This window comes from Urocitellus parryii, chromosome 7 (assembly GCF_045843805.1).
Source record: "Urocitellus parryii isolate mUroPar1 chromosome 7, mUroPar1.hap1, whole genome shotgun sequence".
NCBI lineage: Eukaryota > Metazoa > Chordata > Mammalia > Rodentia > Sciuridae > Urocitellus > Urocitellus parryii.
In genome coordinates, this window is record NC_135537.1 from 4932901 (window position 1) to 4957736 (window position 24836).

Here is a 24836-nt window from a genome sequence, read left to right on the forward strand (position 1 = left end):
GCCTTGGCTCATTGTCAGTAGAGAAATGGTGCTTTTAACTGGGCTCTTTGATTTGGTATATGAATTTCATATCATATCATATCATATCATATGTAATTATGTAATGTGGATATCTGCCAGGCCATGGTAGCTGTTTTTAATTTGAGTGTTGCTGCAGAGTAGATTAGGACTCAGCAATCCTGGGTCCTGGGACCATCAACTACCTACCACTGCCATATGGCTTCAGACAGCCATCTCCCTGCACCCTGTGTTCATTAATGATGAACTGACTGGTTGACAGCTTCACTGTATTCATTGTTGAGTAACTGTGGTTTCTGCAGAATCTGCTAGAACTTGCATTATTTTCCTAAACTGATGAAGTCATGCAAGTGAATTGAATAGAGAATGAGGAGAGAAAAATCTTTGAAAATGATGTAGTAAATGTTGAAGAATATTTCTTGTCAGATTCTCACCAGTGGCTGTATTCTGCCTAACACATCGCCCGTGTGGTCAATTAAATAGTGGACAATTAGATACACAAATTAAGGAATGGAAGAATTTATAAAAATAAGTTTTGGAGTCACCATATTCTACTATAACAGTTGTCATTTAGGATCACAGATACCTTGATGTTGGGCTTCCCAGCCTCCAGAATGGAGCTGCGAACCTTTGTTCATTGTATACCCAGTCTGTGGTGGTGTGTGACAGCATTCAGAAGGTCATTGAGTTTCCTCATGATTCAAATGAAAACTTACATATCATGGTCATACCCAGTGGCATAAGGAATATAAAATATTTGAAACTCAGGTCAGCCATTCCAAGGTTGACTCTTGCATATAATTTTGCAATTAATAAAGTCACTTTGTACTTACATTACAGAAAAGTAATTTTTTTTCCAAATCATATAGTACATAAATATCCAACTCAGTTTGTCATACATAATTTACCACCTCAATTAAAAGTTTCAAATTAGCCTGTGTGAGATGTTTCAAATAACTGCAACATAGAAGAGATGGGATGGCCATCTGTACAAGGAGATGTCTGTGGGACCAGTCATTCCTTGTTCCATGGACACCAGTGTGACACAGACACACCCCATGGGGAAGCCTGATGGCCAATGGCGAACACCAGCACTCTGCTCAGAACCTGGCATACAGCAGATGATTAATAAATATTTAATTAATAAATGGATGAGTACATTTTGTAGCAAAAATCCTACAAATATATTAATCTGGAATTATGGGTAAGACAGACGTACAGCATGTACTTTAAAGCAAATATTCACTATTCCATGTACAGTAGGGTAGTCTAAGTAGAAAGGAAAAACATTCACTGAAATGGCATTAAAATGACTGCACTTTATTGATGTGTCACCAATGTGATGTGCTTCAAAAAATGAAGGGACAAGTAGATTTACACTCCTTTAATTTCCAGATAAGTGCCTGTGTGTCTCAAGATCTTCTTAGTAGAAAGGACAACCTCTTCCTAATCACACATTGCTCAAGAAGCCCTGGGCTTACGTAATGAATGAAATGGGGTCCTGTTCTGAAAGCCACACTAGGAGAGAACAGAATCACCTCAGTCCTTGGCTGCTGGGGCCCACCCCTGGCACACAGGATCTCTGTTGAAGTGTGATCTGTGAAGACTCTACAGCTTTAATGGTGAACTGCATGCTGGTCCAGGTGTCTGCACAGGCCACGGGCCCCCACTGTGTGCTCATGGTTCATAACTCATTAGTCAAGTCCTGTGACTCCAACATGTGTCCCTTCCAAAACCCACACTGACATTTAATTGCCAAGGTAACAATATCAGGAGGTGGGGCCTGTAAGAGCTGGTAGGGCTGTGGGGACTTCTGGGTGTGATGACTATCACTACAAAAGGCACATTCAGCCCCTTTAGTCTCTTGGATCTTCTGCAATGCAGTGAGCAGCAAAAGGGCCGTCACAGTTGCAGACACCTTGATGTTGGGCTTCCCAGCCTCCAGAATGGAGCTTCGAACCTTTGTTCATGGTATACCCAGTCTGTGGTGGTGTGCGACAGCATTCAGAAGGTCACTGATCTTCAAAGCACAGCCTTTATGTTGGGCTAGTGGGCCCACAGGACTTGCCTGCTCACAATGAAACCAACGACTCATCTACCCGTAAAGGGTTGGCTCTGTGAGATGTCCGAGTCCTCATCCTGGGCTCCACATTTATTCCCTGGAATGAGTTGTCCGTGCCTGTTCCGCACGGTATGCTAATACCTCCATGTCAGGGAAAGTTCAGACCCCATCTAAAAGCTCCCTAAATTTCAAACTCAGAATGAAGAAGCAGGAGGATAAGGAGGAGGAGGAGCCTCAAGCCTCAAGACCATGATTCCTTCCTTCATGGGCCCTTCTTTCCCAGGAGCTCCTGGCTTCCTACTCAGGTTGTTCCAGCAACAGCGTCTCCATCCTGGAGGCTCGGGGACAGCCATCTACACCCTGGCAGCAGTGCTCCTGCCCCGACAGCCGGCAGGCTCACCTGGCCACAGAAAGTCCCTCTGTCCTTCTCTGGAAACACAGTGAACATCTGTTTCAAAGTGGCTTTCTCTTCCACCTCTTCCTGGAAGTGGTGAGAAGAAATAATGAAGCTTGGCTTCAAGGTGACTTTCTGTCCTTCCCGTTCCTGGAAACAGCCAGGAAATTACCTGTGTAAAGAGCCATCATTATCTGCACCTTTATCTTACCAGGAAGCTGATTTGGGTTTTGAGAGTTTTACAGTTAAAAACATACTTCTTTGTTCATCCAATCCTTATTTTTATTATGGAAATTAACCAGGTCTTGATTCTTGTTTCCTTTGAGCTCAGATTTACTGGTCAATCCCAGGACACACAGTTGGAAAGTCCAGGGGGGCAGTCTAGAGCTCTCTAAAGGAGACTGGATTCTAAGCCACATTTTACATGCAGTCCAAGATCCCGACCTATTCCCCCTGTAGACTGCACCGACCTCCACGAGGAGTCTTTCATGGTGCTTTTGACTGGGCTCTTTGGTCTGGTGTATGTTACATGGTTTGGTGTGGCCTCGGTTTGAAGAGATTCCTTGATGTCTTCTGGGTGTGTTTCATTTACATTTCACATTCCAGCCCTCACTTGGCTGGCCCTTTCCTGGGGAGCTGAGGGGGTAGCTTTCAGGTTTTGGCTGTTGAGCACAGAACTGATTTGGGCAGGGGAGGGTCCTATGTGCAGGCAGAGCCATAAGCACTTCTTGGAATTGGGATTGAGTTCAGTCGTCAGCTCAGTGCTGGTGAGGGTGTTGGCTCAGGCCCTGGGGTGCAGGGCCCATGTCAGGTGAGAAGCTCCTGCCCTGGCAACCCACATTGGTGCCTCAGGGGACTCAGGGGACAGGGGGCTCATCATTGCAAGTTCAAACATTCAGAGATTCCTGGACATACTAAATACGCACGTCACTCATTTTGGGGGGAGGAAGGAGGAAATATCAAGACCTAAAACTATTTTTACTCTTGTCCTCTGTCCTGAAATTCCAGATTATGTTGTTTAAAACACACTCCTGGTTCAATGGAGTCTGCTGAAGAGCTCTTCTCCCCTCCTCCACCCCCTTCTCTGTCCTCTACTCCCCTCCTCTTTTTCCCCATCCTCCTCTCCCTCTGCCAAACCTTCTTTCCATCTTTCACTTTATTCTCCTAAAGCTCCAACTCTCCTTACGTGGGGGCCCAACACAGACAGGACAGGGAGAAGACACACATTTGGGAAGACTTGCCTCTACACCTTATGGGACACACTGGAACGGATCTGGTTTTCAGATAATCAGTAAAAACGCCCTGGAGAGAAATGTGGTCCTTCACCCTCAGACAGGGGAGGACAGCATTGCAAGTGTGCGTTAGGTCTTGAAGGGTAGGAAAGGACACTTCTCTCTGGGTGCATGGTGCCTTGTTTCCGGAGAAGAAGGGGAAGTGCAGACGATGCAGATGGGTCCCTTCCATCCACAGGGAAGGCTGAGACCAAGGAGCAGGGAGCCTGTACAGTGCCCCCTGGGTGTGGCTTGCTGAGTAGAGGACAGCAGTGATTCCCACAGAATGTCGGAAAGAAGGAGCAAGGACAGGGGCAGGTGTCCAAATGTGGACTGTCATTGCTGGAGAGCAGAGATCCCACAGGTGACCTCGGCTTCAGCGAGCTCTGCAGTCTGATGGGTGTCCCATGGGTGAGCCTTCCCTAGCAAAGAGACTCCTGCTTTAGGTTCTATTTAATAGGATGGGGAAATGACATAGAAAATCCCCCAGGGCAGGAATAGTGCCTCATCCTGGACTTCACATTTAGCCTTGACATTTAGCAATTTTCACTCACTATGGCTTGAGCCCTGGGGTCCCCTTGGCCAATCTGTTCAAAACCAGAGATGTTTCCCTTCCCTAAAAAAATGTGGCTGATGGAAATACATTCACCAGCAAGTTCTCAAAATGTTCTTGAAAGCGCAGTTAAAAAGCGGTAGCCTTGGATATGGCAGGACTGTGTGCCAGGTCAGAGGATCTCAATCCACTTCTCCCATTTCTGTCCACAGCAATCCCAGGAGGTCAGTGTGGACATGCCCATTTTTCACATGGAAAGCTTCTGTTATAAGGGGTGATGTCACTTGCCCAAAAAGGCAGGTGATTGAACTGTTTTCCTGGCTGTCCCTTTGGGCAGCAGATGGCCCGTACCGCTCTGACCTTCAGAGTCTTTACCTCATCCATCCTCTGCCATGTTGTCAGGCTGGCTTATAGATCAACTAGGCCCTGACGGTGACAGAGAAAGGGCTGGGACAGCAAACAAAAATGGGTTTCTGTGCAGAGTTCTTTCTATTTAAAAGCCACCTGCATCTGAGTCCAGCAGGACTCAACAGGGCTCCACCATGCAGGGTGGACCACAGCAGGAACCTTTGGCATCCTTGAGATCATCCTTGGATGCTGCATGTAGCTGAACAGGTGCCACTTTGATGTCACTGTATGTTGGGAGGTGACAGAGAGCCCTGCTTCCTAGGCATGCTTTAAGCCATGGGGTAAGCTGCAGGAGGTTGTAGGGCAGGTTTTCTTTTTTTTGGTTGGACTGATTTTCTTGTATTTTTTTGACACCTTTTCCTACCATGCTATTTCTTTCTTTCTGCTGTGTTTTATCAAGTGCCTGCCTTTTGCTAGAACATTAGATACATGTCCTCATTCACCTGAGAGTTTATTGACTCAGTTCTTAAATAGGTAGATATAGGATGAGTCCACACAGTGCCTCATTAGGGAATAATGTCTTAGCTCGGGTTACTGTGACAGGTGCCATAGTTGGGTGGCATATAAGTAACAGAAATTCACTTCTCATAGTTTTGGAGAGTGGAGGCCCGAGGTCAGGGTGCCAGCACCATGGGGTTCTGGTGAGGACCCTCTTCTGGACTTGTGGATGGATGACTTCTCCCTGCATGCTCTCATGACGGAATGAAGGGTTAATTCTCTGATCTCTTATCAAAAGGGCACTAATCCCATTCATAAGGACATCACCCTGTGACCTCATCCCTCCCAAAGGCCCTCCCTCCAAACACTGTCCCACTGGAAATTAGATTCTAACATAAGAACTCCAGGGAAACACAGCACTCAGTTCCTAACAAGGAAGTGTTAAGACATCTGCATCTTGGTTTTTGAGCCTCGGTTTTTTCATCTGGAGTGAAGCTTACCCTAGGAATTTACTATGAGGGTTAAAGTGAGTAACACTTATAAAGCACTTTTGGAAGCTCTAAATGCCACCCAGTAGGTCATTGTTTTGAGTGAGTTTTCCTTTATGCAAATTTAATGTTATTTTAGAATACTTACATATTTTTTCTGACAGTATATTGTACGTATGAAGTTTATGGAGGAACTCAACTGTGTATCCCATTGTGACCCCGGCCAGTGGATGCAGTAAGATCTCTTAGCCTCATTATCTTTCTGAAATTCAGCTTAACATTTAAAATAGTATTCAGGGATTGTGGCATATAAAAACATATTGGAGCAAACACGCCCAGATGAGTTCTTCACATCATATGTGATATGCAAACATCTTTCAGGAGAGATGGGTCTGTGGGTTTCTATCCCTCTCATTCCCTATCTTTCTTGATTTCCAGGATAGGGGAAGTATGGGAAGACTCACAGAGGAGGGGACAAGTGACCGAGTGAGGAATTTAGCAGGCCAGGTACTAAATCCCAGCCAGGAACACTCCCCAGAGCATAAGTGGCCTGTTGAGGTCAGATGGCTTCTAAGACATTGAATTTCTCCCAATGAAACCAGAGTTTGAGATGAAGTTCAATTCTCCATTTCTCCTGGTGTGGGGTACTGTGTAAGCTGCTGGCCTCTGTAGCTGAGAAAGCCCCATTTTAGTGTTAGCAGCTAATCACAGCAGGAATGCCTACTGGCATCAGCTTTGAGGGTCACAGCTAGCAAAGCTCAATTCTTCTCCAGGGCTGTGGAGTGGCATATTGAAGCTCTTGGTGTTACAACTCTAAATGGTGCACTATGCCCTCCAGTGTTGCAACAGACCCCAGCAGCTCACCACCAACTTCTTTCCTGGTTCTTATTTCCTAAATCTAAAGAATGAAACTCCCAGACAATGGAAGGCAAGAGTAGAGGAGTAAGATTTATCCCAATGTTAATAGAAATAGAACTCTGAGAAGGGCAAGAGGGAACCCCAATAGGGCTTGCCACCTGAGCGTACTAGTCTAGGGGTTCCTATTGCACTTGGTCAATGCTAGTAGGTGCCAAGTTAGGCTAATCGGGGTTTGGAAAAGTACCAATGTTATTAGCTGGCCCTTAAGTCTGAACTTCCATTCAGGTCTGCCCCACTTATATATTCTTACTGTAGGAAGTAGAAGGTTGAGGTCATTGGACAGTGGATGATGGGAGTTCAGAGCTTCGGAGAAATGGGTGTAGTGGGTATCCACACCAGGCCTGGGCCAGGTTACCATCAGGTAACAGGTTAGCATGCCCTGGCTTGCCACGGCCCTCGCTTGCTGCACATCAGGCCCATGCCACCTATGCTCTAGCCCTCCCGGGTTTCCACTCCACAGCTCCAGGACAAGGACTTGGCTTCCCTGAGATACCAGCCCTACTGGATAACCACAAGTGTGGGGGTGTCATACATGCATGGTTTTAAGCTTTGGAAATTGCAATGCAGTTTGGGGTTGGGGATTGTTACTTTCCTAAAGTGACATCTGATGGGGCTGCAGGCACAGGATGGCGTTGGAGTTCATGAGCACCTTCTGATTCTTGTTTTGCAGAGAGCAGCACTCTGCATTCCGCCTGTGTCCATGAGAGCACTGTGCACAGCCGGGTCTTCCAGATCTTATACAGGAATGAAGAGGTGCCCATAAATGATGCCATGATCTTTCGAGCTCATTTGCTCCTTGACGGTGAAAGGGTAAGTCGTGAATCAACCACCAGCCCAAGACGCTATTCTCCCTCTTGACCAGTTCCTCTCATTGATAGGTAAATGGTAAGTGAAGGTGAAGCCAGAGACCAAGTCTGAAATCTGACAGATGGGAACTCATGGGGTTAGGGCATTCATGCACTTGCTTACAGATGCACACTTTACTCATCCTTTCATTCAAGGGCTTGCTCATCTCATGAGGTCTCAGGGGCAAGCATCTCCATTGACCAACTCAGCGCCTCTCTTCCATTCCTCACTTGTCTGTCTGTGCATCCATTCAGGCACTCTGTCATGAATCAGTCAGCATAGGCTTTTGAGTAGCTGCTTCTTGCAAAGCCTGGGTTAGGTTCTTGGATGAGAGACAGAGGTGAAGAAGGCAGCAGGACCTCAGCCTTTCTGGGGTAAATTCTTCAGTAGGGACAAAGATGTTTAAACAAGCATCTTGGTGCACTATGCTGGCTACGTAGGGAAGAATAAAGGGAAGCCAAGGGTGGAGAACTGAGCTCTGGGACCACAAAGCTGCTGCTCAGCAACCCCTTCACAAAGGAGCCGGCTTTCAGACCTACCTGCTAAGAGTCAATCAGACAGAGACAGAGAAAGAACATCCCAGGAAAGGGAATAGCAGGAATGACAGTGGAGAGACCTTGGCTCGCCATTGAAAATTCCTCACGCATCAAATTAACACATTTCAAAGGAGGATATGGAGTCCAAACCATTGCTCTCACTCCCTAGCCCCCCTCAAATCCCTGGTGCCACATTCCTGTTGATTATTTCTTGATAGAATCCCTTTCAGGATGTGGAAAAGTGCTCCTATTTTAGGAAAACTTAATTAGAGTCCTCCTGCTTCATTCCCGTGTGGTGTGCATAGCAGCTTCTCCTGGCCACGTCTTCCTCCTCTTCTATCCCTCAGCTTTTGGTCCAACTTTTGTGCTCTAGGTAGTGACCAGGATTTCCTGTGTGGCTAAAAGTAAGTGCTGCCACTTGTTTCCCATTTATCCACCCATCTCTCTACTTCTCCAAGATTCTCCGACCCTCACTAAGTATGTCCCACACTGGAGATAAATAGGGAAAGAGAACACCTGGTGTTTGGGGCTTCTATTTCAATGTTACCTCTTGGCATTATTTCATTTTAATTCCCTGTTTCTTGATACGGCCCTTAAAAATTTAAAGCCTTTTGATTTGAACCTCATGAGATCCTAAAACATTCCCAAGGTTAAATGGGAGCCTGTTTCATAGGATATATTGGTTTTTTTCTCCATGTCAAATTATTTACCTATAGAAAATAACACTTCATTATTGTCAGCCGTAATCCATATGGCAGCAAACAATGTTGCAACTAATCATTATATCCAAATCAGTGATAATTAAAGTTAATTGGATATGTCTGAAAACCTGTGTATTCGGAATGCATGCATGGATTCTTTTCCAGTGCATATCTATCTGCTTGTGACAGCCAAAATACTGCTTACAGCCTGCGGCTGGGTAACACAGAGGATATGTCCAGGAATGAATGCATCCGTCTCTATGAACAACAGATATCGGCACAGTGGATGCTTGTCTGTCAGGCACACCTTGCCAGGAGCCATGGGGAATTCCCACATGGAGAGGATTCAGTGCACACAGTGAGGCTGCAGGGAGTGCAAGGGATGGCCAGGGAGAGAACTAGTCCATCACAATTAAGAAATGTGATGAGATGTTTCAACAGAACTTGCAAAGAGCAAGTGTGGAGGTAGTATGTGTGTGTGTGTGTGTGTGTGTGTGTGTGTGTGTGTGTTGTATATAAATGCTGTGGAAACCCACAGAAGATTGAGGAAGGCTTACAACATACATGGATTGGTAAAAGGGGACAAAAAAATAAAAGCAATGGAATGAGCCAGAGTAGAGGACAAACACAGAAAGGGAGAGAAGGCCTGGGGTAAATACAGCAGAACAAAATGCACACACATCCTCTGGACCTTGGCTAATGGCAGCCCACACATGGAGCACAGACCCCTAGCTGACAAAATGGAGAAGACACAATTACAATGACAAGATGCCTGATGCTCTGAGGAGGAAGAAGAACAGATTACATCAATGTGTGTGCGTGTGTGTATGTGTGTGTGTATGTGTGTGTGTGTGTGTGTGTGAGTGTGTGTGTATGTGTGAACAATATGGGAGTACCCACATCATAGTTCTTTGGTAGAACTTGCACAAAATGCAGATCCTAGAGGCCACCCCAGACTGGTGATTGAGCAGAGCATTAGGATTTGCAGGGTGGGTTACTGGGTTGATTCAGAGTTTGGGAATGGAGGCATAGGTGAGATTTCCCTACCAACCAGTTAAGCACTTCTGAGACACAGGACAGCAGGACAGTGAGGAGTAAAACAGGGCAGATTTGAGGAAGAGAGCATCATGCTTGTGGCACAGAAAGCACCACAGACACGGATCGGATCTGGAAAGGAAGGTTAAGAAGAGCATGGGGGTCACAGGGACCCCACTGAAGTCCACCTGTTCACCTTTGTCTAAAGGCAGGAGGATTTCCAGACTCAGTGGGAGGAGGGTTTGCACAGGTCATTCCTGCACAAATATGGGAAATGGGGCTCAGGAGACTAAGGGTGTAGAAGCTGTCACTGCTGCTGCCCACATAAGAGTTGCAAGTGTCAAGGTAGAGGTTAGACAGGTGACCAGCAATCAGATGGACGGGAACCGTGCTGCAGGATGGCCCAGAACAGCCCATGGAAGCGGGTCAGGGTTAAGTCCAGAGATGAAGGACTTCACACAGAGAAGACAGCCAGTGATGTGACCCTACTCTGTGGCATGAAGTTGCTGTCCAGGGTAGTTGGGAGAGGCAAAGATTCTACTGAAAGGTGACAGGCATCCAGGTTGTGTGGGAATAACCATCATGATGACTTTAACAGTATCTTACATTTATTAGGGGGTGCTGTGTGGCAGGCATTGTGCAGAGTATTCTCTTTGATTCACTGAAACAACGTGGTGTTTTATTACCCCTGTTTTATGGATGAAGATCCTGAGATTAAGAGATGTTAAGTTATTGTCCTAAAGTCACCCCACCAGGAAGGAAAGGGGTAGAAAGAGGCTTCCAGCCCAGGTAGTCTAATCCCTGTGGGTAGGACCACTGTGGGGTTGGTGGCCCAGAACTAAAGAGGAAATCATTGGAATAATAATAACTAATATTTTTTGAGAACTGTCAACCCCTTGTGTACAAATTATCATATTTAGTTCACACAACAAAACCCTATGGAGTAAGCCTGATTTACTTCCATTTTACAGATGGAAATCAACGAGAGGTGGATTCAGTGATAGCATCAGAATTGGTACCTATGTAGCCTGCCTTCAGAAGCTCCTCCTTAGCCACCAGTCCAAGTGAGGATTGGGGGACAGGGAAAGAGGAGAACTGATGATGAGTCATTGTCATGAGTAGATCTGAAGCCAACAGGGAGAGGAGGTATAGCCTAGAACTCAGGTTTGACCATGAGGATTAGAGCCCAGGGCAGAACCAGGCACATAAGACTCGCTCAAGGGCCAAGCTTGACCATACTGAGCCTCAGTTTTCTCACTTGTAAATGGGGGACAATATTTCTTCATTCAAGGTTTTATCTACATCAGGTAAGGTCTGCCACATAGCGACTCTTTCATAAGTATTAACTTCTTTTATGATTTCCATGATCATGCAAAAATACCTCAGGTCTTGTGAACCTAACCCTTGAAAGGAGATGTCTTTAACTGAGAAAAGACAGGGTTAGGGGAAGACGTGTATGCTGGGTAGTGTGTTTGTGTGCACGCATGTGTGTTTGGAGGGGCGGATAACAGCCCTTCATGAAATGAGTGGTTACAGAAGGTAATGACTTCATTTGGAATACATATTGCAAGTAAGATGTATTGAGGTGTCAGTGAAGTCACAGCCAGGCTCAATCCAGCCACAGCTCCTAGGGAACTGCAGCGAGTTTAAAGCTAGAGCTCACAGGGAGTTTTCATTACCAAGGCAAATGCAGCTTGGAAGGTGGCTGGAGCCTTGCTTTGCCAGTCTTACTTCCAAGGAACTGGTGGCAAGAGGCTGCGTTGCTTTCATTGTGTGTGTGAAGTGAGGCTCGTGATTATGCAAAACAAATCTAGGAGAAGTTATTTATAGCATTTGGATTCAGCAAAATGTTAGCTTTTAAATGCTTTTTTTTTTAAACAACAATTTTTAAAACCCTAAGGACCTAAAGATAAATTCCATCCATATGTCTCTGCCTGAATTATGCTTAACCAGGAAGACATTTCCAAAGAGGCCTTTGGATAGGAGATTTCTGTCCCTGAAGGATGAGCACATTCTTGCAAAGAAACAATCCCCACAAAAAAAGGTGGGATGAGAAGGGCTTTATTCCTTGAAGATGCAAAGACACTTTCTTTGTAGCAGGCCCTATTCCTTGAGCTTGAGGTCCAGAAGTAGGAAGAGCAGTGTCCCTTTAATGATAAGATTAGAAGGAACATCCAGCAAGAAAGTAGGTGGGGGCTTAGCCACAGGCCAGACAGGCATCAGCAGTGAATGGTGAAGCAGCGGTAGGTGCAAGAAGAATCGCTTGATCCAAACCGACACCAGCTCTGCCAGATCCAGGGATTTTATTTTTCCAGAACCTAGAAACCTGCAATTCGAATGTGAAATTGCCTGAATTTTAAATATTTGCAACTTGTTCAAAACATTTTTTAAAATACCGTGGGGATTAAACAAAACACGTTCACAGATAACATTTGGTTCCTGAGCTTCCAGCTATAAACCTGAAACCAACAATTCTAATATGAAGTACTAAATGCTAAGAGAAAAGAAGCAGGGTTCTGTGGGGTACAAAGGAGGACACATCCGGCCCAGGGATGGGGCTGAGTCCTGTCACCTGTGTGCAATGCTGGTGCTGGGAAGGCCAGCTGAGTAGAGGGACTGGGACATCTGGAAGTTAGTGTGAGACTCCTTCGACCAGGGGTGATGATTTTGTGCATGAGAAAAGAAAAATTGGGATACCGGTGTATGTGGGAAGCACAGACTCGCTAACAATGGAAGGACACAAAATGCTAAAAAGAAGGGTCTTGAAATTGAAATGGCTACATGTAAGGATCCTCAGGCTGACAATGAAGAGCTTCTTTCTTGTGGACTTGAGCCTCCTGGGGAAATGACTTCGCATTCCTGGGTGTGGACTTCCTCCTCTGCACATGTGGACACCTCCCTGCCACGCAAGGGAACTTGGGGTTGGAGAAGACTTTATCGCTGATTTATCCCATCACTAGCCAAGTTAGATTTCACTGTAAGTTCACTCTTCCATCCTTCTCAAAGGAGGTGCTACTGAACATCTCATCCTGCCTGAAAGTACTCCAGACTTAATCCACAGGGAAATGAGGCCTCCAGGGGTCCTACCCTAAGGAGACGTGTTTAGCTGTTTTGGCACAGAGGCTTTAGCAAGCCAGCTACGTAAATGCTCTCCTTCCACTTTGCACAGAACTCACCCAGGGACCCTGTTCATCCAGAATACCACAGAACTTTCAGGGAGAACCTGCTTTAAGCAACAGTGACTTTCATTTTGTGCTGGAATTCTCTACTGTTTCTCTAATTTAGGAAATAGAACAGCTAAATATTTCAAGTCGACCATTCTGAAATCCCTCGGACTTTATTTCTTTTGCAGGTGGAAGACGCGCTGAGCGGGGTGGAGTTTCAGCTCAAGGTGGACCTGCACTTTACGGATAGTGAAGAGCAGTGAGTTGTGCTGGCCCTGTGGCTTCCCCACCCCATACCCACCCTAGGGCATCCCCAAGGCTCAGTCCTCACAACAACTTTCAAAAACCCATTTCGGGGAAGCTGCCAGGTCCCACTAGTCACAGCTGACCAGGAACAGGGGCCAAGAATGTCTGTGTGGGCATTTCAAACTGCATTTGAGGCAGGTGGCTCCGGTTCTGTGTGCACAGAAATCTCCCCACTTCTCAGCCGCACTGGCTGATGCCTTCTGTCCTCAGTACCTTTTCACTGCGGTAGTAATTGGTGGCTTTAGAATAACGACCCTGTGAGGCTGTAAAATTCAAAGCCTCCTCTGAATCAGAGGAAATTTTGCCAGGGCTCTGCATCTTTGTGCAATGGATCAGCCTCACCCTGGGCAAACCACCTTGGTGATCACGGTACCTCCGCTGCCAGGTGACTCTGCATCTCTGTACTGAATACCTTCTGTTGTGTTTCAACTCTCTGAAAATTGAAAATCCATTTATGTATAACCTGCTGATTAAATCACTGGGAAGTGACTCTCTTCCTTCTCATGGCTGCTTCCTTTAATTCTTCTCTGTGGCCTCTGCCTTCAGCCCTGAGGTGAACCGTCTTCTCATTGAGCACAGTGGAGTCTTCCAGGTAATGAGTAAATCATCCTTTACCTGGGAATTGAAAACTCCTGGCTGTAACTTCCACCTGCCTTCTTATCCCACCCTGGGTCCAGGTTCCCGAGGGTGAGGACGCCCAGTGCAGAGGCAGGGCGTGGGTGGGGCTTTATATTTCTTCCCCAGCTTTCTTCTCCACGGAGGTTTTGGGGCCAGGCCGTGAGGAGGGAGAAGATGGAGAAAATGGCACGAAACGAAATTGGGTCGGTGGAAGGCAGGGCCCGTTTTGTGGCAGTTGCTGCATCCGCCTCGAGCGTTCTTGTTAATTCCTTGGAGATCTACTCATTAGACCCCCAGCCACCTCCCCAGCCCCCTCTGGGGTCCTCTGATCCAGTGGGGCCTTTTCCAGCCAGGGGACGGTGTCGTGCAGCACATTTTCGGAGGCAGTGTGTCAGTCAGCTCTCCATCACTGTGAACAAAATGCCTGACAAGAGCAACCTGGAGGAGGAAAAGCTTATTTTGCCTCAGAGTTTCAGCCCATGGTTAACTACCACCATTGCCCTGGCCTGAGGTAAGGCAGAGCATCATGGTGGAAGGTGGGGCAGAGGGAATTACGACACTCACGACAGCCAGGAAGAAGAGAGAGAGGGGAGTGAAGGTGTCATAGAGAAGGTGAGCCCTTCCTGGGCACGCCCCTAGTGACACGTCTTCCCCAACCGTGCCCCCCCTGCCCACAGCTGCCATCACCTAGACATTCAAACCAGGATGGCTGAGTAGGTTGCAGTCCTCGTCGTCCAATCATTTCACCTCTGAAAGTTCTTGCATTAAGGGGATATCTCATAACCATAACCATGCCCTGTTCCCAAGAGCTCATGTCTATCTCACAAGGAAAAACACATGTAGCCCACTTTGAAGAGTCACCACGGTCTTAACAGTTCCAGCATTGCCCAAAAGTTCAAATCCAAGTCTCCTCTGATACTTAAGGCAAACTCTTGGCTATGAGCCTTGCAAAAAGTTACATACATCCAATACATCATGGCAGAGACTAATCATTCCCATTCCAAAAAGGAAGGATAGGAACATTGCAAGAAGGGATGGGGCCAAAGTCAGACTGAAACCCAGCTGAGCAAACATTTCCCGTGGCGCTGCCTCTAGCATCTGGTGCACCTGGTAGCAAGTTGTTGTCTCTGCAGGGCTGGATGGTCTGCCTCTGTGACCATGCCAGGTGAAGCCCACATGGCCCCTCTTCTAGCCTGGCTCTGTCCTCAGACAGTAGTGTCCTGGCAGACAGTCCATGTTGCTGGCATGTTACTGGAACTTTGGGGGGATACCTCATATCCAAACACAACAGTCAGACACTCCTCCAAGGATCCCACATCTAGTTCCTGGGAAATAGACGAAGTCACTTGAACCCCCATCTCACATTCATGGAGACTCACCTCCACCCCATGTCTGTTCTCTCTCCCTCGGGCTAGTCCAGCCTCATCCAGCTGCTCAGCGGAGGGCCTTAGAAGGATGAGGTCGTCACCAGGACCTATTTGCACAGTTCTAGGGGATACAGACCAGAGTGTAGCTACTTCCCTCTGCCCCACCTTCCACCATGATGCTCTGCCTTATCCCAGGCCAGGACAATGGTGGTAGTTAACCATGGGCTGAAACTGAGGCAAAATAAACTGTTCCTCCTCCAGGTTGCTCTTGTCAGCTCACTGGAGGACCCTTCCCCTGCTGGCAGGCGGTGATGAGGAGCAAACTTCCCCTCACACTGTCCCCTGGAGAACCTCAGAATCACCGACCACTTTACAGAAATGAAAACCAGTCCTCACATCTGGTCTTGCCTTTTCTTTGGCGAATGAGAACCAGGAGGCTGACAGGCCAGTATTTGATGGTCCTCCATCCCTTCAAGGACTTTCTCTCAGTTCTCAGGGATCCAATCCCTGAAATCTACCTAGTGGTGGTGGGTGTTTTCCTAACACGGGCAGTTGAGTTGGGATTGGGGGTGGGATCTGAACCAAAGAGAGGCCTGATTGGGTCTGGGCATTGGAGAATGGACCTGTGTTGATGTGGCTGGGCTTTCCTGGTCTCTGGGCTCGCCCAGTGTCTGTCCAGGGTCCTGATCCATGTCTGGGCTCCACATTGTGGACTCCTGCTTCTTGTCTTTATCAGGACCCCCTAGACATCTGCTTCTCTCCTTACATCTGCTTCCCACTCCGTGGGAAAGTGGAGGCTTAAGAAACCCTGTGTATATTCTCAGAATCCAACTCCCTGCTCCCATTGTTCACATGCCCCCCTCCACCATCTGAGGTCTCTATCATTCACTCCTCCGATAACCCACCAGTGCCCTATGTCCCGTGTGCACTTCCTCCAGTTTTCATCCATGGCTCTGTGGCAGGCATTCCCAGTTAACCATAGAAACCTACCATTGATTCCAGCCCCAGTCTGGAAATCACTCCCGACACTCCCTTAAGAAGCTCTAATGTCAGTCATAGTGGACACAGTAAATGACACTTTCCTTCCTGAAGAAGTCCTTGGTGGTGAGCCAGTGCACAGGAGGCTGAGTGAATCCTTGGATAAGATGCAGCCATTGTGGTTCAGTTCTCATTAACTCTGAAATCTTGGGAGAGTCCCTGTGTTTTTCCAAATCTTAGTAGCCCTGTTTATAAAGTAGGCATTAGTATTGGGTCTGTTATGAGGATTAAGAGGGACAATACATGTAGCAGTCCCCGTGCATGGCCTGCTGAACAAGTGACTGCTTTTATGGCTTTAGAGATGAAAGCAAGGTCAGGCTTCAATGTGTTGCTTCCTCTGTGCAATATGAAGCTCTTCATAACAATCTGAACGGTGCTTGCATGAAGTACAAGATTAGCTAAGAGGAACAGGAAGCCAGCAGCTGGGGAAGATTGGAAATGCCATAGATTTTCATTTTCTTAAATTGGGTTTAAGGATGATAAGGCATCTGTAGCGCATCCTGGGGGAAGACATTAGACTTTGAAGCATCACCAGGTCAGCTGGCTTCTTTGGCCCCAGGTGGAAAACAAACAAACAGGAATCAAATGGAGCAGGTTGGAAGGGCACTTGAAGCCCATCTCATCCACGGGCTCTAATAAAGGTGGGGTAAAGCTGGCCCCTGGGGACATTTGTCCTTGTCCAGAGACACAGGGGTGAGAGGGATATTGGAATCTGGTGGGTGTAGGCCAGAGATGCTGTGCAGACTCACAGTGACAGGACAGCCCCGATCCCAGCAAAGTCTCTTCAGGCCCCAGAGTCAACATCCCTAGACTGAGGCGCCCTGCTCTGGCCTAACTGCACCCTATAACTGCCTGCAGAGATCTTCCACCCCTGTGGCCTCAGGCCAGGGAGCACACGCCTTGTAGTCATATCCCTTTCTGTCCCCAAACTGCTCTGCTGTCCAGGAGATTCTTTCCTTGAAGGGGCAGTCCATCCTTATGTCCTTCCTTGGGTGCCCTCAATTTGATTCTTCTTACATAAAGAACACTCTCAGTGTGGATGGCTGTTCGGCTCAGGAGACCTCTCCAAGCCACCTCTTCATCTCCAGGCTACACCCTGGGCTCTCTCCCTGCTGATCTGCTGGTTTGTTATTGTCTTTACTTGGTTTTTGTTCATTGGCCTTGGGTCATTTATAAGAACCCAGGCATTCTCCCCTGCCTGGGTGCTGTTGAGTTTATCTCTGTCTTTTCTAAGTTGAGATACCCCCAGCATCTGTTTGGTCTCCAGGAATTGGTTCTACGCATCTCAGGGCACCAAAGGGCAATCAACTCCCACTTTCTTCATTGGTGACTCTAATTAAAGTGGCTTAAATTCGTGTTAACGTTTTTACACCTGTGCTACCTTGTGACTTGTTTAACCACCTGTTAAACCTCCTCTTCAATTGCCTCTTGGTCAGTCCCTAAGAATGTGTCTGTGACTTGCAGGAGCCTGGGTCTGAACAGACTCAGGGCGGTGTTAAAGTATCTTGGAACAGACCGTGCAGTCAGAAGGACATGGTCTGACCTTTCCATTTTGCTTGTGACTTTGAGCAAGTTAATTAACTCACTTGGCCTTTTTTCCTCTTCAGTAAGTGGAATAACATTAGTAAATACCTCCTATGAGTATATAGAGAGGAAGAGAAAAGCAATGTGTTCAATTCCTAGACAGGCCTCATGAATTATCAGCTTTGAATCAAGTGCAATGCTAATGACTCTCTGAGCTCCTGGGTAGACACTTCATCCCATCCTCACGTGAGTTCTTCCTGGTCACTTGCCGCTTATTTATGGAGTTGCGCGGGGCCTGTGGTTTTAGCTCTGTCACAAGGCCTCCATTGGCCCAGGAGCATCAAGGACTGCAATGAGGGACAGCTGTTGGGGGCTGTGGACGGCTGCTCCCTTTACTCAGTGCCTTGCCTCACCTCCTCACCTGTGGAGGAAGGAAAAGCTTCTCTCTTGACTCAGTCCTAGAAGACACTCCTCCAGTTTTCTCACATGCCTGTGAGCCTGAGGGATTGGTTTTCAGAGCTGCAGGTTAGTGCTGGTCCTCCTGAGGTCCACTGTATCTGGTGTTATTTTTAGAGGAGACTCAAGCTCCCTTTATAAGCAAAGGTGCTGCTGGGTCTTCCCTTCCAGTTGGTTACCTCTGAGCATCCAGAGCACACCTGTCATGATCTGTCAGAACAAAGGTGGGGGCCTTCATGAAACCGCTCAGACCAATGGGCCATGCGCTCCGGGTCCATTCTTGCTTTGGCTCAGTCAGTCAGTCATCCACCTCAATATGCACACTGTGCAGCTTCTACCCTTGCCAGGCCTACTTGGGTGTTGGGGCTGGAAAGACAGAGTAGTGGCAGCTCCTGCTGTCCTTGGAGTAGAACTGTGACTGAAGGCGCAGGTTCTGAAGTGGATCGGCACAGTAAGCTCAGTGCTGCAGTTGGTGGAGCATCGAGAGAGGAAGGGAAGGAGAGCCGGGAGGCTGTGGCCTTGAGAGGAGCCGCGAGGGAGGGAGCTGGGCCTCTGGGTCACCTGACAGCAGAGCATGGGTCCCAGATCTGCCGTGTAGCCTTAGTTCCTTCACTTGCTGATCGTGAGGAAAATGATGCCTACCAGGCAGCGTTGTGCAGATTTTAAGATGAGCATGCCCTACGTTTGGCCTGTGGACCATTGGACGACAGCAGGGAAAACCACATCACTAATTTGAGCCACTTGCATGTCTTCCAGGTTAAGGGACGTGGCCGGGGCACCGATGATCAGCAGCCGCACGCTCGGCCTGCACTTCCACCCCAGGAGAGGTCTGCACCACCAGGTCCCTGTCATGTTCGACTACTTCCACCTGTCAGTGATCTCCGTCACCATCCACGCTGCCCTGGTGGCTCTGCAGCAGCCCTTGATCAGGTATGAAGTTAGAGGTGGCCCTGAGTCATGGAGAGTCACCTCCCATCACAGGTGTGGCTGGAGGCATGGAGCTTGCCCAGGGAGGTCAGTTCCCAGCAGAGAAGCTGCCTCCAGGCTGCGGGTGTAGGTTTGGGCCTAAGAGACACAGAAGAGCTAGAGGAGCCATGTGGAGGGACCACCAGGAGGCAGAGGGGCACGGGGTGGAGTCCGGGGACTGAAAACCTGCCAAACTGTGGCTCCCATCAGGAGGGCCTGAAGTCTTCACCTGCCTCACTTTTATCTGCCTGATTTGACAAGTCATCTTATGTCCTGAGTCACATGAGCTTCATCTCTAAGGCAGGAGTGCTAACGGGTGCCATCTACATGTGTTGTAGTGACTCCCAGATGACAGGGCCAGCCACGTGGCAAGAGTTCCCAGCTCTCTCTCCTCCTTGGTGGCTATTTGTTCAAATGTGGGTGACCACATGGACAATTGCTCCTTCGCTGACCTCTTTGAACGCCCCAGCATGGCTGACCATGGGCCTCTAAATCATCTCACAGTATCTCACGTGGGTGTGGACTAAAGGTGCAAATGTGTACCATGAGCTATTTAGGGGTAGACTCTTGTAACACAGATTTTTTGGAAAGGGAATTGTCCCAATTTCCTTTTCCTGGATGGTTTCTCAGTGCCAAGAGTAAGTGGGGCTCACAGGGAATGTCAGGTGGATTCTGAGAGGAGAAAAGTGAATCACTTTTTGGAAGGTTTGCAGTAGTGTGGGCTTTGGGCGTTGAGGGCAATCGTGCCTGGGAGCTCATGCCAGAGCACATGGAAGCCCCCTAGCCTGGGGCCACATGGCCCACAGTGCTCTGCTGAGAAGCCCTTCACCTTGACTGAGCTGTTTGATAGGAGCTGTGCTCTGAAGAGGAAGGAGGCCCTTGGGTCAGGGAGTCTGTGGGGCTGTTCCTTCTCCTGGCACCATGAGCACTGGCTGAGCGCCTGGTGTGCTGGAGAAGGCCTCAGGTTCTGCCCTGCACGTCCTACTGGGGGATCCTCAGGGTCCTCGAAGCAGCCCTTTCCTTCAGGGAGCCCACTCACCGAGGAGGCGGCCAGCCTGCAGGTGTGGAAATATAACATGGTACGCGTTGTTGTTGCAGTGGAGCTTGGTGGAAAGTGTTCCAGGATTTATCATCTCAGGAACACAGGGACGGGGACCCGGCCTTGGAAAATTGCAGGAAAAGTAGACTCCAGAAGTGGCAGAGTGTGGTTCTGGGAAGCAAGTTCCCCAGCCCTGAAGTTGCTTTGAGGATTGGCAGATGGGGCCTGGTGCAGAGTTGAGGGTCATCTCTGTGTCAGTGAGATGAGACAGGTGTCCCGAGATCAGCCGTTGTGCCGAAGGCAGGTGGCAGCCTGGGGGAGGAAGGGCAGAGCTCTCTCTGTGGTTCCAGCTCCTCAAGAGTGGGTCGTCCTCCTCAGATGCAGTCACCACCATCTCATTGTCCAGTCTACCCCTTAGTTCCTGGGGGTCCTTGGGCAGGTCGCCTAAACTCTCTCCACACCTGCTTCAACATATAAACAATGATGAATAAGGAATTTCTTTCAAATTGAGGTGAGATTGAGCCAACAGAGAAGATGGGGATGTCATGGAACAAGTCGAGGGCCTACCCTTGGGGGAAATGTCCTTGGCTCAGGGCTTGGTTTGCTGTGCTTGAACCACTCCTAGCTTGAACCTGGAAGCTCCAAGATGAGCAGATCCGGCTCCCCAAACCCAGATGGTGCAGAGCCTGGCAGAGATCCCCATCAGCAGTGAGTCCCGATTCAGAGTGACGCCAGTTAAACTGAGGCGTGTGCCCAGTATGCAGGGAGCCCATAGAGGGTAGGGTTAAAAGCAAGGACTTTAGGGTCAGAAGGGCCCAGGTGGCAATCCTGAGTGTCTGATTGCCAGCAGTGTTGATTTGAGCACGTGGGAAAGAGAGTATATATACAACCCTTGGCCATGCGTCCAGTAGGTTAACTGTTACTGAGCATCAACCAGATTCCAAGCTCTGATCTGGACCAAATGAATACAGGCTTAATAACTGGCAGGTGACTTTGAGGGTGGTAAGAAGCAGTTCTGCTTGAAACCCAAAGGAAAGCTTTGCAGAAGAAATGGGCTTGGTGTTCTGTGAGGTGGTGAGATGGATTCAGGAGGGTGAATTAGAGCCAGATTTTAACAGTGTAATTAGAGACACGCTAAGGAACTGAAAGTCCATTTACTCTGTAAAGTAACTGAAGGTTTGAGCAGAGAGGCCTGGTCGGGCTGTGTTTTGTAGAGATCCCTTGGCAGGCTGGATGGAGAGAGGTTCCATCAAGAGGGGGCAGGAGCAAAGACAGGCTGCGGGAACGTTCACATCACCTTAAGTGGGAGTGCGAGCAGGGCTTTCCCTCTGTGCCGCTGGCAGCCCTGATGCTATTCTCATGGGGATTGGGCATCTGTGGACTCTTGGTAGAAAATCTACCCCCGTCAGGAAGGTGTCTGCCAGGTTTGCCTTGAGGACCTTCCGGAGAAGGACGCAGATAAATCCACAGTGGGCGCTTATACTTCTCCGGAGACAAAGGTAAAAATAGGACTGTCTTCCGTTCCCTGGATTTTGCAGGAAGAATTTCTATCTTGGCTCATGGTAGCTGAGAACAAAGGGAACCCTTTAAGATTGTGGGAAATACCTGTCAAATAGGACAAGCACCAGCTTTTCTAGAAAAGCAATTTTAAACAGCATCAGTCAGATCCAATAAGTATGAAGGAGGTGTGAAATTAAAACTTAACCTCAAAAGACCCTTAACCTTCAATGAGAGACTGAAGAAAAGAATTCAAGTTTTAACCCTCAAATGGGGTGGGTGGACTTCTTCTGAGGTGTTTCCATCCTTCACAAAGACACAGCAAGGGCAACACTTAAATAAATACTGTTTTGCTATATGCACACCTATAGGTACACCTATTCTACTTTTCTTCTGGAAAGTTCCTTCCACCCATCTTCTAGCTGAATGGGAAACTTGCCTCAACTCTCAACTCAAAGCAAATCAGAATAATGCTAATATTACATTAGACAGCCGTGCCTCCATACAGGGTGGGGCTTGTTTCCAGGACCCCCACAGATACCAAAACCCATGGATGCTCAAGGCCAGTATATAAAATGGTATGATTTGCATACAACCTACACACATCCTCCAGAAACTTTAAGTCATCTCTGGATTACCTTCAATATCTAATAGAATGTAAATGCTGTGTGGATAGTTGATATGCTGTATTGTGTAGGGAATGATTATAAGGAAAAAGTCTGTACATGTTCAGTTTAGATGCTATTGTTTTCTGAATATTTTCAGTCCTTGAGTGGTCAAATCTGTGGACCTGGAGCGCATGGAAGGGGGATTATAATAGTCCTGCCTTTAGACACACTAGTATGGATACACAGATAGAACTAGGCTGATGGTTGCATCATCATTAAGAGTTATTGACTTTTTGTGGATCTTCACTATTGGCTAGACGCTCTGCTTAAAGCCACCTTGGCTGATCTCAGGGAGTCCTGGCAGTGACTCTACGGTTCCAGTGTGATCACCAACCCTTCTGACCCATGGAGAGACAAGGCAGAGGAGGTTAAATCTGACCCTGGCACATAGTGTGCAGGAGATGCTTCTGGGGCTTGTCCCCTGGCGGATAGGCTTTATGGCCAGATGCTCATTTTTAGACACATTAATTAGGCAGTAAGTCCCTGTCTGAACATCCATCCTGGTCACCCGGTGTGTTTCAAGAACTACCTTTCCCTGCTTGCAGGCCTCAGTGTAGCTCCACTGCATTCTCCAGGGACTGGTTTGCCCACCTCCCTCCCTTTCTCTATACCATTAGTAAGGTGCCTGGCACATGGGGTGAGACTATTCAGATTTGAATCAGTGGATTAAGCCAAAATAGAATGTCAACTTCTTTCTCTGTCAGTATTTTGAATGGGAAAGTGGGTCTCTTGGGGGAAACCCTGCACGATTCTTTTGAGCACCTATGATAAAGATGATGCCACCTGCTTATCACGAAGACCCTCTGCCCTCAAAGACCTGCAGTCTCCCCGTGCAGTGTTTATCACACGGACGATAAGAAATAACGCAGCGTTAAGGTATCTAGTAGGTGAGATCTGGAGGCAGACCTGCATCAGCACATTAATTGATGAACATCACAAAGGTAAAGGTAGGCGAGGTGATCCCAAAGCCTAGTGAGACGAGGAGCAGCGACCACGCTGCCTCCCTCCCTCCTTGATTCTAGAGTTGATCAGACTCACCACACCACGACAGTTGATCTCCACGGGGTATCAGAGTGGGCCAGGTCTGTGTTTGTCGGCTGAGCAGATTACAGTCCTGCTAGCCACCGTGGACTCAGGGAGGGCTCTATCAATGGCGCTGTCTTGGACACTGACTGTTTTCTTGCTTGGCTCAAGGAGGTGGATATTTATATTCTTCTACCAAAGAGCAGGCAAAGGCTCAGGAGGAGGCTCACTTCAGGTGACAGCACTGGGGAGCCGTGTGAGCAGGGCTGCCCTCCTGCCCCTGGCCAGGCGCCCGTCCACCTGCTGCTCGGGGTGGTGTGGACTAGACCCCAGTCTCCCTCAGCTGGCATGCTCGTGGCAGCTCAGGCAGGCATTTCTTTGCTAGTTTCTGGATGTGTGTCATCGATGGCTGCCAAGTGTACATGCCAGTTGACCCTTTTGTCCTCACAACATCCCCAAATGTCCTGTCCAGACCCTGTGAGGAGGGAACTCCTTCTAAGTGACCCGCCCCATGAGCTCCCAGCAGTGCCCCTCAAGGGTGCTGAGTTAAGGCCACCATCACCTTCTTTACCTGAGGTTTCTCCTTCACTGTGTTCCTTTTAGTTTTGCTCGCCCGGGAAGAGGATCCTGGCTTGGTAAAGGCGGCCCAGACATGGGGACAGAACAGTCCATCATTTCTCTGGAGAACTTGGTCTTTGGAGCTGGATACTGCAAGCCGACTTCCTCAGAGGTAAGGTCAGCCCTGGGGCCATGGACTTGTACCTGCCAACTGCGTTTGCAGAGTGTGTGTTCTGTGAGATTCCTGCATCCTTCAAAGTCCCCCTAGAGATGCTCTGCTCTGCTGATCCCTTCCCCTGGCTGTCCATCCATCCTCCTCTTTATTACTGCAACATTTATTAGACACATCCTCATGCCAAGCCCTGTGGTGGGCTCAGGTGATATGGCCCACAGAAGGTACCATTATGCATGGCCCCTTGGAGAGCGAGGTTCTCTGGAGGCCAGGCCGCTGTGGTGAGGGGCTTCTCTCAGATGGTGTGTGGACACTGAAAGGCTCTTGGCGTTGAGTCATGCCTGACCTCAAAGGCTGGCTCCATCCTTCATTTCTTCACTCTTTGAGTGTAACTTTCCCCAGCTGTGGGGTGGAACCAGGAAGAGGTGGTCTGTCATGGAGGATCAGGTGTGTCAACACTGCCATGAACGTGAAGTCCTCACCACCGTTCCTGGTGCTCAGTGGTCACTCAATCATTATGCATCTCCCGTCCTTCCCCTTGCTCCTTCTCCCCCAGAAACATCTGCTACTACTTTCCTGTGATGTGCAGGGTTTGGCTGCAAATGTACGACTGTCCATATTTCTCCTGAGCTGGTATGTGATGTGTTTCTATTAGTGATCTGCTCAGAAATAACCAGCTTTTATTATTCAGGATTGTCAGGAAAAACAGGACCCATAGGTCCATTCCTTGTTTGCATAAGAACTAAAAAATCACAGATCAAGGAGAGTGAGA

At 48.2% G+C, this 24836-nt stretch overlaps 1 protein-coding gene across 1 annotated transcript in view; it reads left to right on the forward strand.

Moving 5' to 3' along the window:
* Positions 1-24836, forward strand: part of Fam135b (family with sequence similarity 135 member B) — a 190307-nt gene that overhangs the window by 78288 nt on the left and 87183 nt on the right. Inside the window, exons 3-6 of the mRNA XM_026407742.2 lie at positions 7221-7360; positions 13021-13091; positions 18898-19071; positions 23938-24064. Of these exons, the coding sequence (XP_026263527.2) occupies positions 7221-7360; positions 13021-13091; positions 18898-19071; positions 23938-24064 (512 nt within the window). The remainder of the gene's footprint in view (positions 1-7220; positions 7361-13020; positions 13092-18897; positions 19072-23937; positions 24065-24836) is intronic.